The sequence below is a fragment of the Canis lupus genome, chromosome X (genome assembly GCF_011100685.1).
Source record: "Canis lupus familiaris isolate Mischka breed German Shepherd chromosome X, alternate assembly UU_Cfam_GSD_1.0, whole genome shotgun sequence".
Classification (NCBI taxonomy): domain Eukaryota; kingdom Metazoa; phylum Chordata; class Mammalia; order Carnivora; family Canidae; genus Canis; species Canis lupus.
The window spans coordinates 56962070-56979047 of NC_049260.1; the positions used below are offsets into that span (position 1 = coordinate 56962070).

General features: G+C 38.9%; 1 protein-coding gene across 9 annotated transcripts in view; it reads right to left on the reverse strand.

Annotated features, from left to right (window-relative positions):
- PHKA1 (phosphorylase kinase regulatory subunit alpha 1) overlaps nt 1-12867 on the reverse strand; it is a 180379-nt gene extending 167512 nt beyond the window's left edge. For 7 of the 9 annotated variants that reach the window (XR_005386338.1, XR_005386340.1, XM_038587725.1 and 4 more), the window contains exons 1-4: nt 12382-12866; nt 11442-11600; nt 3943-3990; nt 1940-2108 (exon numbers count right to left, since the gene is read on the reverse strand). Coding sequence is in view for 6 of the 9 variants with exons in the window: in XM_038587725.1 (XP_038443653.1) it covers nt 1940-2108; nt 3943-3990; nt 11442-11600; nt 12382-12459 (454 nt within the window). In the remaining 3 variants the exon portion in view is untranslated. Of the gene's footprint in view, nt 1-1939; nt 2109-3942; nt 3991-11441; nt 11601-12381 lie in introns of all 9 variants that reach the window. The other 2 variants (XR_005386339.1, XM_038587724.1) reach the window with 1 other exon arrangement.
- Nucleotides 12868-16978: the final 4111 nt, after the last annotated feature.

The following is a 16978-nucleotide window of genomic DNA, read 5'->3' on the forward strand; positions in this document are numbered from 1 at the left end:
AATTTTCCATGAAGATCTTTCATACGTTATCTACTGATCATCTCTCATATATATCCTTTTCATTCTCAAGGCTACTGCCTTATATATGTTCTGCATCATTTATTGCCTAAAGTATTTCACTAACCTCTTAACTAAGTCCTCCATCTTAATTTTCTCCCCTATTCAATCCATCCTCCTGCTACTGGAGTGAACCATCTGAAAGTTTCTTGATTATTTATTTTGAGTGGTTCTCTAATGACTATAGACTAAACTCCAAACTACCTAGCATGATTTACAGGCTCTTAAATAGCTAGCTCCAACCTTCTAGCTTCATCTTTTGGTATTTTTTCCAGATCTATCTTACACTATAGCCATAGAAGATAACTAGTCTTACCTTGGTGGCCAATATCTTTCCAACTTTGTGCTGTAGCCATGCTATTCCTTTTCCTTCTCTGACTTGTGAAATTCTACTTATTCATATTTATTCTGCAAAGGCCTGATTGAATCATATCCAACTTTTTCCAAGTACCTATCAAAGTCAGCTTATTGAGGTGAAAATCAAATGTTAAGTCAGAAATCAACAAATATTTGTTGAATGAATATGTCTCCTACAAGCCTCTTTAGTATATTTCTGCTTCCTTTCTGGACTCAAAATGAAAACCATCAGAAATATTTAGACAGTTTGCATTGTAGAAAAACACTCCAGAGTTGGTACTAAAAGAATATTAGAAATGGAGTTATAGGGGATCCCTGAGTGGCTCAGCGGTTTAGCACCTGCCTTTGGCCCAGGGCTTGATCCTGGAGTCTCGGGATCGAGTCCCGCATCAGGCTCCTTGCATGAAGCCTGCTTCTCCCTCTGCCTGTGTCTCTGCCTCTCTCTCTCTCTCTCTCTGTGTGTGTGTGTCTCATGAATAAATAAATAAAATCTTAAAAAAAGAAATGGAGTTATAGCTTCCATTCTGTTTAAATGCATAAAACCTAAAAATATATTTATTTAGGAAAGAAACTCCCCTCCAAAAGATGGGAGTGTGTGGGTAGCCATGTTATAATTTTAATAAAAGGTAATTCAACTTCTGGGCTGTGCATTCTAGAGGGAAAACGGGAAGGCTTTATCACCAGATATTTACTGATGCAAGAAAAGTAGAATAAGAATATTCCGGGACACTTCTTACCCTGAATGTCCTTAGTACTTTGGAGCTCTATAGCCAGCTAGGAAGATAAATTCGAGTGTCAAAACTGTGGTATTCTGAGTATATTTACTTACTCAGGAAGATCTGGAAAAGGTCCTGTTTAATTTACAAACTGAGTGTAATCAGAACTCATTATCCTCTCCAAGTTAGGAGAAATAAAAGGGAATTATGTTGGTTCTTACATTGTCCTTTTTCAGGTAAAGCATCTAAGGCTAATAACAAAACCATCTGAAAAGGGTATATTATTCAATAATAAAAAATAAATATTTTAATTCTAATTCTTAAATTAATCCCCTAATATAACTTAAATTGCCTTTAGATAGATGTCTTATTTATAATATATACATAAAGAGTAGTATAAAGTAGGTAATTCAATTTATATTAATACTAGAGGATCGTCAGTGTATAGCATGAGAACAAGCAGAAAACCCTAGCCCTTCTTTCCCATCTCACCATCTCATGGTATGTGAGGATTAATGAAAGATAAAAATGTCCATCCAAAAAAAATCCACTCCAGATTTCCTGGTTCTCAATTCAAAAAATATTAATCAGTACCCCAGACTTGTTTTTCAGGGTAAAGGAATACTAACTAGACCTCAAAGAGTTGTTTCCTTGTATATAATTTACAAAATATTGTGTTTCCACCATGTATCTTTATGCAATGTAAACAGCTATGTCGTTTTCTGGTCAACACCTTTGGAGAAACCATGTGTACCAGAGTCAGTGCTTCACATTGCTGTGGCCCCCAGTAATTCTGTCCTGGTACTGACCTGAGGCAGTCATTTGTGCTAAGAAGAGCAGGTACAAAGAGGTAGCATCCAACTGCAGGTGTCCCCACTGGTCATCACCCACTACAGTGGCACAGGTTTTGGTATTGTACTTAGCATGGAGGCTATCCTTGGTACTCTGACTATACTTGAAGGATTCTACTTTATCCACCTGAAGAAAACAAGAACAGTAAAAGAAGGCAATGTAGAAAAATCATCCCATATGCCACACTTTTGTAATACTCTAACATATACCATTGCATTTGGTTTTCAGGCAATTGTGAATATTTAAAATACACTGTTACTTCTTTTTCCCCATACTAACACAAGTAGGAAAGTCTGCTGTTGCTGTTTTTTTTTTTTAGTTTAAGCAATTAGTTATAAAATAATGCCAGTTAAAGCCAGCTATTTCCTACTCACTACCTCTCTTTTACTCTTCATATGATTGACTGGGCACACTGTAGATATAAACTGAGATGCAGTGGTTGGGTGTTAACAGTCTAGTAAGAGACAATTGAGTCATAAAAAAGATACATTTATTCCTGAAACAGAGGTAGGAATTTTGAGGGAAATCAGGGGGATTATTAAGGGAATCTATTTTGAAGGAGTAATGAAAAGAGCTGGGTGGAAGATACATGAAGTAACGGAGAAAACATATGAACATATGCTGAAACGAGAGGTCAGAATGGAAACACTGGGCAAGGGACAACTGAGAGACTTCATTCCTAAAATTGAGATTTGATTATATGTGCATTTGATATATGATAGAAACTATTAAACCTTTAAATAAGGTTCATGAAGTTAGTAGCTTTAAACCTATTTGGTAAGGTAGAAAATACAATTATCTAAAATACAAAAAAAAAAGGAGCAAAGAAGGGGAAAAAAGAAATGATGGCATTGAGATACCCCAGGAGAGAGAGCACTGATAAAGAAGTTCAGAAGTCTGAAGTTGATTTCTTTCTACTTTAGACTTGTTGTGTGCCTGTGGATAGTCACTTTATTAATCTGGGCCTTGACTGCTTCTTCTAACAAAATATAATCTTGGTCTCAAAAAAGTCAGTTGAGGTTCAATGTGTGCAACAAGTGTAAAGATCTCCTAGGATAAAAGTAAAACACTTTTTTTTCAGTAAAATACTTTCGGATGAAAACAAAAACATAAACAAATCCAGAAGATAAACCACAGTCTGTTAAAAAAATTTGCAGTGTATGTGACAAAACATTAATATTCATAATGTACAGGAACTCCTCAAATAGCCAAGAAAGAGACAGCTCAAAAGAAAAATAGAAAAAGGACCTAATAGGCAATTAATAGAGGAAATGCAAATTTTCAATCTACACAGGAAAGGAAGCTCAATTTCATTCAAGGTCAGGAAAATGCAAATTAATGCAAGGAGATCTAAGTCTTAGGCACTAATCTCCAATCCTAAAATCCAAAACACTGCCACAAAGGTTATTCCTCTAAATTTTGTGCCAAAATTCATTTGATGGCAACACTTAATTCAAATTGATGTGGAGCTATTTGTAGTTTTTACTAATTCCACTTAGTGTGAGAATGCTTCCATGTTTCCCTATGGAGAGATTAATATTTTTGATGAGACAGTGCTGTTCTGGACCTGTTGAAGGTATAATATACAGTATTTGCACTGTACTGAAACAATCTGAAAAAGTCTGAATTCTAAAATTTATTTGGTCCCAAGGGTATCATATGAGGGCTTATAGGCGTGTATCATCTTTAGTCAATGTACAAAATTACATGTACAGTAACGATGAAGTATTTTAAAAAGTCATTTATAGAGGGGGGTGGAAAGACTGGAAGGAAACATGCCAGTGGTAACTGGGTGGTGAGATCATGAGTGACATTTCCCTCCTCCATTCCACAAATTTTCTGAAATCATTGTCTACTATTTGTGAAATTGAAAAAATATAAGCTGTAAACATTTCCTAAAGGATAGAGACACTATTACAATGTGCTTTTATTAGCGAGGGAGCTGTTAACAATACCATACCTGTCTGATCATGCAGTGCAGCAGGCTCCTCATCAGCTTCACTACACTCTGCAGAAAGAAATGGAAACAAGACTGTTATAAACATCCCTAAATGCAGAACACTTACTCAGCAACTGCAGTTGGTACATGACCTTTTCAAAACAAGTAACTCTATCCTGGGTTCCTATTTACATGGCATTTACTTTATAGGTACACAGAAGAGCTAAATTGCAGCTAAAAGTGGAATCAAAAGCTCAGTGGAATATTACTCAGCTATTAGAAATGACAAATACCCACCATTTGCTTCAACGTGGATGGAACTGGAGGGTATTATGCTGAGTGAAGTAAGTCAGTCGGAGAAGGACAAACATTATATGTTCTCATTCATTTGGGGAATATAAATAATAGTGAAAGGGAAAATAAGGGAAGGGAGAAGAAATGGGTGGGAAATATCAGAAAGGGAGACAGAACATAAAGACTGCTAACTCTGGGAAACGAACTAGGGGTGGTAGAAGGGGAGGAGGGCGGGGGGTGGGAGTGAATGGGTGACGGGCACTGGGTGTTATTCTGTATGTTAGTAAATTGAACACCAATAAAAAAAAAATTAAAAAAAAAAAAAAAAAAAAAAAAAAAAAAAAAAGCTCAGTTGGTGCTTTCTTCAAGTCAAAACAAAAACAAAAACAACTCCAAGCTCTAACAGGCTTATGTAAAACCAAGCCAACCATCCTGTTAGAGGACATTCTGCCTGGAGAAAAGAGGCAAGTCAGCTCAAAAGTCCTAAAGCTATGGGGATATTCTATAATAGATCTTATGGCCTAGAGAAGTCAATATCATTATTTTTTTTTCTTCTAAAGTAGCCAAGACTTCTCTTCAGGAGTTCACAGATATATTTATCTGTACATTTTCCTTAAAGAATTAATGCACTTCAATTCAGAAGTGTAAATGGGAATTGTTAGCACAACTCAACTTCTTTTCCATGAAAAAAAAGAGCTACAGTCATTCTTCAGTCTCAAGTTACCACTCTTTCTCTTACAAGGGCTTGGCAATTTCTAAAGCACTTAGTTTTCCAATCACATTCCAAAATTCTGACCACTAATTATATGCTATACTAGTTGGCATACTATAACACAGTAATAATAATATATTTAATTATAAATAGTATAGTAATAATATGCTATACTAGTTATAGGACATGACACTAGAAGGGCCATCAACAGTGGCATGGGTAGGCAATATGTTTTGGAAAACATAGCATCAGAGGTGCTAGCTCAGAGGTGACTTCAGGACACCTCTGAAAACTAATCTATTTGGGAGCCAGATCACTCTGTTATCCCTTCAAAACACTGAAGTGGGACTATAAGCAATAGGCATGATAAGAATAAGTGTCTATTAAATTATACTCCAACTCCTTATGTAGTCTTTTTTTGAGAAAAAAAAGTGTTTCCTTGGGAGAGTTCCCTTTCTTAAGTAATTTCTGTCTACAAATGGTGCCTTCTCCTTACAAATCAAGGGAAGAAATATATAAATATATAAGTAAATATATATGGGAGGGAAGAATGTGCGTGTGCTAGAGAGCAAGTGAGTGTGCCTGCGCACGAGAGAACAAGCAAGCAGTATATGATCTCGTCACCTTTTAAAGCATGAAGCATTTATTATAAATAATGAAATTGACTGCAATCCCATAAGAAAATCTCTTTTTTTTTTTTTTTTTTTTTTTTTTTTTTTTTAATTTTTATTTATTTATGATAGTCACACAGAGAGAGAGAGAGAGAGAGGCAGAGACACAGGCAGTGGGAGAAGCAGGCTCCATGCACCGAGAGCCCGATGTGGGATTCGATCCCGGGTCTCCAGGATCGCGCCCTGGGCCAAAGGCAGGCGCCAAACCGCTGCGCCACCCAGGGATCCCCCATAAGAAAATCTCTAACACTACTTTGACCCTAATGAAAGAGACCATCCTTTTAATGTACCCTGTTAGAGAAACCATTTAACACAGCCTCCTCTGTGGGGAACTTGATTCAATTCTGAACTATCTTCTATATGTTACCACATACTTTACAGGTTTCTATCACATTTTTTTTTAACTTTCTTTACCATCAAGCCCTGCTGCTGCCATCTACATTTTCTTTTTTTCTTTTCTTTCTTTTCTTTTTTTGAGAGAGACAGTGTGTGTGCATACACACAAGAGCAGGGAGGGGTAGAAGCAGAGGAAGAGAGAGAATCTGAAGCAGGCTCCATGCCCAGCATAGAGCCTGACAGGGGCTCGATCTCACAACTCGACCCTGAGATCATGACCCAAGGTGAAATCAAGAATTGGATGCTTAACCGACTGAGTCACCCAGGTGCCCTGTTAACCTAAACAGCAAATGTGAGAATCATGGACCCAGTGGGGAATTCCTGATTCCACTTTTGTCCTCCTGGAATGGCCACTGTCAGCCATGTCTGTTCTCAAGTTCTAGCTTACAAGTCAAGATAAAATTAATAGAAAGCATGGGGATGCAGGAATGAAGGAAGCTATCTGTACTTTGTGTTCCCCCAAAGTGGCCATTTTCGGTTTCAGTGCTCTAGTCAGCATTAATTATATATGTTCATTAATATGCTAGGGCTTCTAACCACATCAAGTGACACCCTCTTCTCACCTATGCTTTTTGAGGATATGAATTTATATATTTGTAAACTGACATATAAGGATACATAACTATATACAAACATATCTATGTAAGTATTAATCTCTCTCTCCAGGTATATGTACAATCAAATGTTTGTTGGGCATCTAAAATATACAAAACAGTCTATCAGACTTTGTGGAACATAAAAATAAGGGAGACAGAACACAAAATTAAAAAAAAAAAACCCTAAACTATAAACATAGTCTACCTAACAACTCCTAGTTATCCTTTAAAATCCATTTCCTCTGTGCATCCTTCCTTGCTTTGTTCAAGGTAAAGATATTTCTGCCTCTGTGTCCCACAGAACTTTGTACTGTACTTATCTCCTATAGATATAGTACCTATAGTATCTATCCTAATGTAGTGTTTAACTATTTGCTTATGTATCTGTTTCCCCCATTAGACTATCAACTCCTTAAGAAAAAGGGATAGAGACCAGGTTAAGAAATAAAACCTTAAGTCAACAGACTAAGCAGACTTCATTATTACTATTTTTTTAGAGGGGGGGGCGTGGAGCAGGGGAGGGCCAGAGGGAGAGCCATGCTCAGCACAGAGCCCAAGGTGGGGCTTTATCTCATGACCCTGAGATCATGACCTGATGATCCTTAATCAAGAGTTGGTCATTTAACGGACTGAGCCACCCAGGCACCTCAAGAAGGCTTTATTTTTAAAAATGTCCATTCCATGTTTGCAAGAACTCCCAAATCGCTTATCAAAAAAACTGTGTGTGTGTGTGTGTGTGTACATTTTGAGAGAGGGAGGATGCAAATATGACAAAATGTTAATAATTTAGTGAATCTAGATAAAGAGTATATGTAAATATGGTCATTTTACTATTCTTATAACTTTTCTATAAATTAAAAATTTTAAAAATAAAATGAAAGCTAAATATAAACATTTTGTCCCATTTTGTTTTTTATATCTAGTACAGGGCCTGCCACATAATAATTACACAAAGTCTGCTACATGGAAAAGTGAACATGTTGAGTGTTTCAGATCACAAGTGATCTAGAAGTTCCAAGAAAGTAGTTCCGAGAAAGAAGTGGTCACTGTACAATTGAGTGGTAGTCTTATGAGGACAGAAGTCACAGAAAAAGTGGGACTGGTGCTGGGCTTTGAAAGGGGAGTTATTAGTTCAGATTGGAAGGGAACAGGCATTGTGGGTGGAAGAAACAACTTGTAAAAAGATCTGGAGGTGAAAATGTCCATGACTTCTATGGAGAAAAATTCAAAAAGACTTAATCTGAAGTCATAATATCCAGGTTGTATTCATGGCACCACCAAATTCCACTTTCATCTCCAAGGTTCAATCCCTTCACTTGTAAATTAAGGAAGATAATACCTAAATCACAGGGTGTTATGAGAATAAAATACTAGTAATTATGGGGAAATATGTAGTAAAATAAACAGTATTTACACAAATGTCAGATATTTTTATTACAGGATTGTTAGAGGAACACTGAAGACACCAACATGGTTGGCACCAGGGGCGACAATGCAGGGCACCAGAATGATATAATACTGAAAAAGCAGGCTAGGACCAACCCCTAGAGAGTCCTGCCTATCAATCTAAAACATCTGGATTTACTTGTAGGGAAAGGAGAGCCACAAATTGCTGAGAATGCAAATGATAGAATTAAAATTTTCACAACGGTGTTAAGTGATCAAAGTCTAGACTGTGGTTGAGGCAGAAGGGAATAGAAATGAGGAGATGAATTCAAGAAAAATTATAAGAATCAACAGACTTTGGTCTGCATGTATCAAAAGGCAAAACGGACAAGTAAAAAATCCCCCACACGGCAGCACTTTTCAAACACTTTTTAAAAAAAGATTTTATTTATTTATTTGTGGGAGAAAGAGTGGGAAAGACAGCACAAGCAGGGTGAGGGGCAGAGGGGGAAGCAGACTCCCTGCTGGGCAGGGAGCCAGATGTGGGCTCAATCCCGGGACTCTGGGGTCATTACCTGAGCCAAAGGCAGATGCTTAACTGACTGAGTCACCTAGGTGCCCCACAAACACTGATTTATAGAACACTAGTTAGTCCAAAAAATTCTGGAAAGTTTGTAAAACCCAACCTTATCTTAGATTTGAAATGCACATTAGTACATCAAAGGTTCTGAGGAATAATGGAGTAAAGAAACCCACTGTTTAACATATCCCCAAACTTAGTTGACCTAATGTTCCATGGAATAGACTATAGGAAATTCCTAAATAATGTTGCCCACGTGAATAAGGTAAAACAAGGATACCAATAAGAGAATAAAGGATGTACGCTGAGTTGCTCTTTTTGGTAGTCTCTTTTGTTTGTTTTTAATAGGGAACATGGGGTTTCAGACATCCTGAGCTTGAGGAGCCATAGGATATGAAGGTGCAATGGAACAGAAGACAATGAAAATAAGAAGTGAGATCAGAGGTAAGATGGGGTTTTGGAAGTCATTCTTACAAAGGTAATAGTTAAACTCTTAAGAAAAGATAAGAGACTACACAAAGAGAACAAAACTAAGGGAGAAGCAGAACTTCACGCATCCAAAGAGCTGTGTTTATTTGTGTGCCTATTTATTTTTATGGGTGTATGTCTATGTGACTAAGAGCAAAGGGCATTTGTGAAAACATACATGTTTTCATATAGTTATATTCTCAATCTAAGATCGAATAGCCACCTAAACCCTTGTCTCCTAATTCTCTTTAGTTCTCTGACATTGTTTCTTAGAAACCAAAGTGAGAGTTGGAAGGAAGGGTAAAAATGATTAACCATCAGTGGTTTGGGAAAATCCACACAGTAACGGAGAGTTGACAGTAGGTGGGAATTTAATGTATGGATTTTCTGAATTTAATATATACTCATTTATTAGCCATAAATCAGTGCTTATTATCCTTAGCTGCACTTTAGAATCAGTACTTTTTAAAAAATATTAATGCCTTTTAAAAATATTAAAGGCTTCACTTCCAGAGATTTATCTAAATTGTTTAGGGTGGGGTCCAGTAAGGGTATTTCTTAAAAGCTTCCCAAATGGTTTCACTGTACAGCCAGAGTTTAGAACCACTCATGTAGATTAGGGACAAATCTAGCTCACCATGTGTTTTGTAAATAAATCTCTGGCTGCTTTTGTGCAATAACCGAAGAGCTGAGTAGTTGGGCAGAGATCACATGTGACCCACAATGCCAAAAATATTTCCTATCTGGCCCTTTATAGAGATGGTTTTCTGATCCCTGGTCTGAATTAACTGAGTCGGTTCAGAGAAAGAAAATTAATGAGACCTGATAATAAAATCTATTTTAATTCACAATGAAAGTCCATAGAAATTTTAGGATTCCCAGGGAAATGTTTCTATTTTGAAGATGTTTCCTACTGCCATAATGTTTTTGAGATATTTTGAAGTTATTACTGAAATAGTAGGAAAAATATTTTTGGGCTATGTTAAAAACTAATTAATGAAACATTAAAATTTTAAAGTAATTCAATGTTTCCTTAATTTTTCCCCTTCCTCTGTAAAATTCTTTCTTCCTGGATCATAGAAGGAAAGATGTTAACTTTGCAGAATGATTAGTCATCAAGGAGACAAAAGATTTCTTCTAATAGTATTGAAAAAAATTGGTCAACTTGTACTAGGTATCAAATCATGGGTATTGTTTCACTGATATTAATATCTCTAGCTAAACAAACAAAATACTGAGATCAAAATAGCAAAATATTACAGTAGGATGTAAGATTTCATGGGTGGAAGGAGGAGTAGGGTTACTGAATTTTTAAAATACTCCTCCATTTTTTCTAAATTCTTACAATGGTTATGTATTATTTTTATAAGTCATAAAAATATTGATCTGTACTTCCTGAGCTGGAGCAAAAATTCCAACAGTTTTTTTTGTGTGTGTGTGAGTGGCCATTTTTTTCTGATGGGCCTAAGTCCCTCTCAATAATGGCTTGAAGGAACAAACAAATACCTGCTGTTGCAGAGGACATGGTGAAACTTCCCTATTGCCAAGGCCTGAAACTCGCAATATGTTGATACCCTTAAAAATAACCAAATCTCAATATTCTGATTTATAGATGAAGACTAGAGCTCAGATTGCCTAAGTCTGAAGGATAAGACTTGAGCAAATGGCTGGTGTAGAATCTTCTCCACCAATGGAAAAGAATTCACACTTACCTTACGAAACAGAGTGTGACAGCATTGAGACCTACATAGCCCAGAATATAATTTTCTGGGTCATTCAAGAGAATGCAGCACTTTCTGTCTAAATAGTTCTATAAAGGATGCTACTTTCTATAAAGGTGAAGGGCCTTAAAAGTTGGCTTAGAGGCATCTGCTAACTCTGGCCTTATTTTGCTAAGGGAGGAGGACAGGCTCTGAAATGGTGGTCATAGGTATAAAAATCAACAAATTCTTTACTTGTGTCTAGTTGTGAAGGTCTGCTAATTTGTGTCCATTATCCTCAGACAAATATCACGTATCATTTTTAAAAATGAAGTAAAATCATAAATACCTGTCCCCAAACATTCTTCTCGATGTGAATAAATATGCTTGAGGCTGCAAAATACCTTTACTTAGAGGATTATAAATTTCAGCAAAGATCCTAGGATAGGCTTTTCCACTATAACAGAACAGACTGTGCCCTCTCTGCCTGAATCAGCAAGTTTCAAGTTTCCACTACACCAAAAAAAAATTCAGTACAATACAGGAAAGCTTTTTGGAATGTAATTTCAAGAAAGTGAAGAGGGAGGGAGAAAGGCAAAATACAGTTCTTTTAGCTCCTGGGGGCTATGTTTACTTTAATCCCTACTCTCCAAACCCCCCTCCCACACCCACTAGCACACACAGCTCCAGATCTCTTTGTATATTTATTCTGAATACCTGCTCCAGTTCATAGGCCTTTGCCTTATCCTCATCCCGGTCAGCATTCTTCCGATAGGCCAGGCCCAAACCCCACACAGCCAAGATACTATACACATTATCTCGGACCCAGGCATCTTTCTGATCATAGCTGGCTGGAAGCAATCCAGTTACTGGATTCTGCAAGACCAAGAAAAACAGGACAGGCAGGTAACCATACGGTGTTAATAATATGAGGAGACCAAACCTATCAAATGGGTTACTTAGGAACTTTGGTCTTTCTTCTACTTCACTACTCCTGAGTTTTATAACCTCCTCTTCTGACCAAGTGCAAGCAAATGCTATCTTGAATAAAGAGAAAAAGCTAGCTGAAGCCTTGCCGAGTCTGAAATGTCAGTATCGTTATAAGAAAGGCAGTATTTTAGCTTTCCAGTTAGAAAGAATAAACTATCAATGGAAGACTAGCATTAAAGGAGTAGGAAAAAATATATAATTAACAGTATATACAAGTTACTTCAAATCTTCACATTAGTCTAGTCTTAAGATGGCTAAATGTTCCCCTACTTCTCTTCTCTGGATGGAGGACAGGAAGATGACGCCCAAACCTGGGGCAGAGGAGGGGGTTGTCAACAAACAAGCTTCAACGCGTATTTCAACTGTGCCCCCTGGAGCCCTGCTGGTGGCTTAGCAGATGGGGGAGGGGCAGGCATGGAAGCCAAGGCTCAGGGCTCAAGCTAACGGTGCTTGACCCTAGTTCTGTTCTCAGCCCAACACCTATCTTTTTTTCAGGGTCTTCCATGGCTTCCCCAGCTAGGGATGTGTGGGAGAACCTGCTACACACACACACACACACACATACACACACGGAGCGGGGCGGGGGGAATGTTTCACCCAGCGGTCTCCATCTAGGCTATCACACTGCACATCCTAGAAGATTACGGGGGAACACCCCTCCACTTACTTGATGGCACAGGATGGTCTGATGTACAAGCCGGGCGTAGCCATCCAGTCGGACACCAGAGTTACTCCGGCTCCTCATTACGCCACGTTTCCAATCCCCTCAGAGAGAAACAGCCTGTGCGCCAGAGGCGCTTGAGGTCCTCCAAGTTAGGAGGCTCCAATGCAGCTCCGCCCACCGCGGTGGGAAGCCCGAGTGCTAGGCCCCGGAAGAGCCCTCCCACTGCTCAGGCCTGGAGCGCTAGCAGTCCACGCGATAGCGGCCTCTGGAGCCCACCGCACGAAAGCAAGTGCTTGAGACTCCCGCGGTCAGCGGTCCCGCTTAGCTCCCTCGGGGCTGCTCTCTGCCACCCTTACTCCCGTCCAGCCTCCAAGCCAGGATCTTGCATCCCCCGCTGAATTCACGGCCACGGCCACCGCTACCGGCCAGAGGCTCCCGCGCAGCTGCCGGCAATGGTCACCGGAGGCAGCGCCGCCTCCACCTTGCGGGAGACGCGAGCACGAGGCGGGGCGGGCGCCGCGGGTCCTGGCAGCTGTGCGCTGCGACCTAGGGATTAGCCTCGCTCGCCCCGCAAGCGCGGACCCCCAGCACCCCCGCCCACTCTGCGGCCGAGAATGTTTCACAGTAGGCAATATGCTTCCAGAGGTTTACTTTCGAAACACCTCCAAACGACTTTTGAAGTTTTCCATTCTTGCTGTGCACCCAGGATGTTGAGGAGGCCATTTCTTCCGTCGGCCTAGTTTTAGAAACCTATGGTAACTTCAGACCTCAAAGGCAAGTTGCACGATGGCGGCAGGGTCTAAAGAAGTGGAATCTCCGGGGTTTTACTGTATTTTATACTTTTGACAAAAAGTCGGATTAAACTCCTTACTCTGACCCAAACCAAACAAGAGGTACTTTATTCCATAGAAACTGGTGAATAGCCAGGCTTGGGAAGGAGGGGGCAGTGGTGAGTTTTGAGGAAACTAGTCCCGGAGTGGGGACCTAACTGGGCTGGGAGGGAGCGGTGCCTCAGGACCGCCTTGGCAGAGATTGCATAACTGCTTTGGAAGGCTTCCTCAGGCACCCGTAGGTCACAGGGCTGAGGCAACAAAGACTCAGCCGAAAATAAAGAGGCTAAAGGGAGGATAGAAAAGAGGCCTGCAGGTAACACTGATCATTTTCCACATGGTAATCGGTCCTCACCCCGCAGAGTGTCCCGGGGCCTTAGGGCCCTTGTTCCCTCGGTTTGCTGCCCTCAACCGCCTTGCCTGATCTCCGCTTAGGCAAAGTCTGCACGCCTTTTCAAAGCTCACTTTAAGTAACAACTGCTGTCTGAATCTCAGGGTAAGAGAATTAGACTGACCTTTCAAATCCAACTCGGAGAATCTGTGATTCTAAGGCGTCTCTAGCCACCTACCTGGTACAGTGATTTTTCATTTTCATTTACCTTTTTATTTCTCTAAATTTAGTCTCTTCTCACAAGCTCCCTCCCTTTCAACACCTGGAACACCCTTACCCAAATTAGCATCAAGCCTGGCACCAAGGAGGTGACTAGCAAATATTTGGTAGTGTTGATGATGAAGAATGATGAAATGTTCAAAAACTCGGATCTGGAACTTTCAGTTTCAACAGGCAGTCAGTATTACAATTAGAGTGATACATTTAGAATTCTCAAGCAAATAGTTTCCATTGCAGTCAGTTGCTACGCAAATGCTAGGACTGGCAAATAAAGAGCCATTTCAAGGCCCAAGTGCACAGCGGGATAAAAAGTCTTTCCAGAGAAAACTACTTCATTTTGGAGGAAAGAGTCCTTGACCTTCCCTGCTCTGGCCATTACTCCCTGACATCTTCCCCTCAGCTTGTAGCCTCGGAAGCCTTGTCTCTATATTTGTTTCCTTCACCTAGTGCTCTTTTTCTTCACATTACTATAATTTAAAAATGTTCTAAAAATATTAAAATAATAAATACTCACTAGGGAAAACTTGGAAAGTATAGAAGAGTCAAGTAAATCACCCATAATTCCTTCACACACACAACCACCTGCTAATATTTTAGTGTAACTTTTCTAGTCTTTTTATTCCTTCTGCACAGATCTCCCCCACACCAAATTATTTAGAAGTATGAATAGATTAGGAATACTAAAGGTAGGGTGACACCAAGAAAGATAACTGGCTGGCTAACAAGAAGTCTGGCTGGATGGCATTACCTTGGTGCTTTCAACCTCAATACAGGCTGAGTATTTAATCCTTCAGCCTTAGGGGATCCCTGGGTGGTGCAGAGGTTTAGCGCCTGCCTTTGGCCCAGGGCGCGATCCTGGAGACCCGGGATCGAATCCCACGTCAGGCTCCCCGTGCATGGAGCCTGCTTCACCCTCTGCCTGTGTCTCTGCCTCTCTCTCTCTCTCTCTCTGTGTGACTATCATAAAAAAAATTTAATCCTTCAGCCTTAGAAACATGATCTCCTCAGTGTCCCAGAACTGGTCAGACTCAGGAGGCTGACTCATCCCGATTTCCTTATGAGACTGATGTATGGAAACCAGAATGCTGGTCGATAATGAGAAATAGAACTGTGACAGTTTATGTTGGCTTCATCACCATGGGTCCCTAACTTAAATAATGTATAAGCCTTGCTCCTTACCAAGTGCTATTTTGTTTTATACAGTAACTGTATGAAGTAAATACTAATATCGAGATGGAGAAACTAGGGCACAGGAAGATTAAGTAACTACCAAGTCAGCTCTATGTTGGCTTCGCCAACTCTCCCTTTTCTGTGCTTCCATGGTTCATGGACACATTGTTTAAATAGGTCAAAATTATCAATCAAGTTATAACCAAGGCTTGCTGGTCTGGAAGCCATTATGTTTTTTGAAGGTGATTTTTTTATTTGATTCAATGTATATTACTTTTATAGTTTAACTCTCAGATAAAATTTTATTTCCAAGTTCCTGGGAACATTTTATTGTTGGTCCTTTATATTACCTGGAAGCTTTTATTGTATTAATCTTCAAAAGTCCAAAAATTTTAAAACTTCATATTTTATAAATATTTCCATGCTTTATAGTTTATGTTAATATCTGTACTAATCTTCCCTCTAGTACATGTCCCTCAGTTTGCTTAGCTATTCTCTTATTATTAAGTAATAATAAATCTTTTATTATTAAATTTCTTGAAAGAACAGTTTTTTTTAAAAATTTTTTTTTATTTATTTATGATAGTCACAGAGAGAGAGAGAGAGAGAGAGAGAGAGGCAGAGACACAGGCAGAGGGAGAAGCAGGCTCTATGCACTGGGAGCCCGACGTGGGATTCGATCCCGGGTCTCCAGGATCACGCCCTGGGCCAAAGGCAGGCGCTAAACCGCTGCGCCACCCAGGGATCCCGAAAGAAAAGTTTTATACACTATCTTCTTTCCATCATTTCCCATTCAATTTTTAGAAAAATTGTATAAGTAGTATATAAACACATTTCTTCATGAAAAAAGTTAAAACATTACAGATAAGATTGATGTTCTTTCTGTGTATCACCCACAATCTTGGGCTTCTCTATCTCCCTTCCCAAAGGGAACCACTGTTACGAGATTGGCTTGTATCCTTCCAGACTTTTTTTCCTATGGATTAATGTATATGTAGAAATGTATATAAAATATTCTTGTTTTCTGTGTATTCTTTTTTTTTTGTGTGTGTGTGTGTTCTTTTTAACATAAACACTATTATACTCTACTTCCTGTTGTACAGACTGCCCTATTCATCCAAAATTATATCATGGAGATCTAGTCATGTTATCATACACCATGATGTTTACGTAGGCATTTCTCTATTTTTTTAAATTATTTTGCAGGTGGTAAGGGGGCCATCTTTTAATAAACACTTTATTAAATATTTTAATTTTCACCAGAGCAGAAGGCAATATAACTGGACCATATTAGCCAAGTCTCACCAAAAATAAACAAAATAATACGAAGCCCAAAAATCAACTAACATTTACACTAAAAGACATTATCAAGGGTATGTTAGGATATGAGGAACATCTCTGCAGCTTTTGCAAAAGTTTTATAGAGGACATTTTTCCTAGATAGGTAAAAACCATGCAAGAAGTACTTTTCAGAACTTAGGATGAGAAAAAGAAAATAGTTATTAGCTCTCCTTAACTTGTAATAGTCCCTCTTTTAATCAATGCTCCTACCAGGAAGTTTACAACTAAATTTAATATAAATTACCAAGAGTTAAGGCATATGTATGTTTCTACTGAGAACCCTTCCCTCACATACACTTTGAGTTTGAGCTATCTTTAATTGTCTTATTACCTATGAATTTTAAAAAGCTATCTTAAAATCATTCAAAAAGTAGGCAGAACATAAATTATAAATAAATACACCTGAGTAATATGAAGTAAATTTATGCAGGAATAATTTCAACATGAAGAAAGGACAGGAAGCTAGAGATTTGCAGTGGTAGATTTTTTTCAAAAAACAATTATTTCAGGCACAGTTGGTAAGTACACCTGTCATATGTGCTTTCAAAAATGTAGCTCAAAATGATAACATGCTGAGAGAAAAACAAACCTTGCAAATACAAAATCCATTTGTTATGACTGGTTTTGCTTACACTCTCTCAAAATAGCC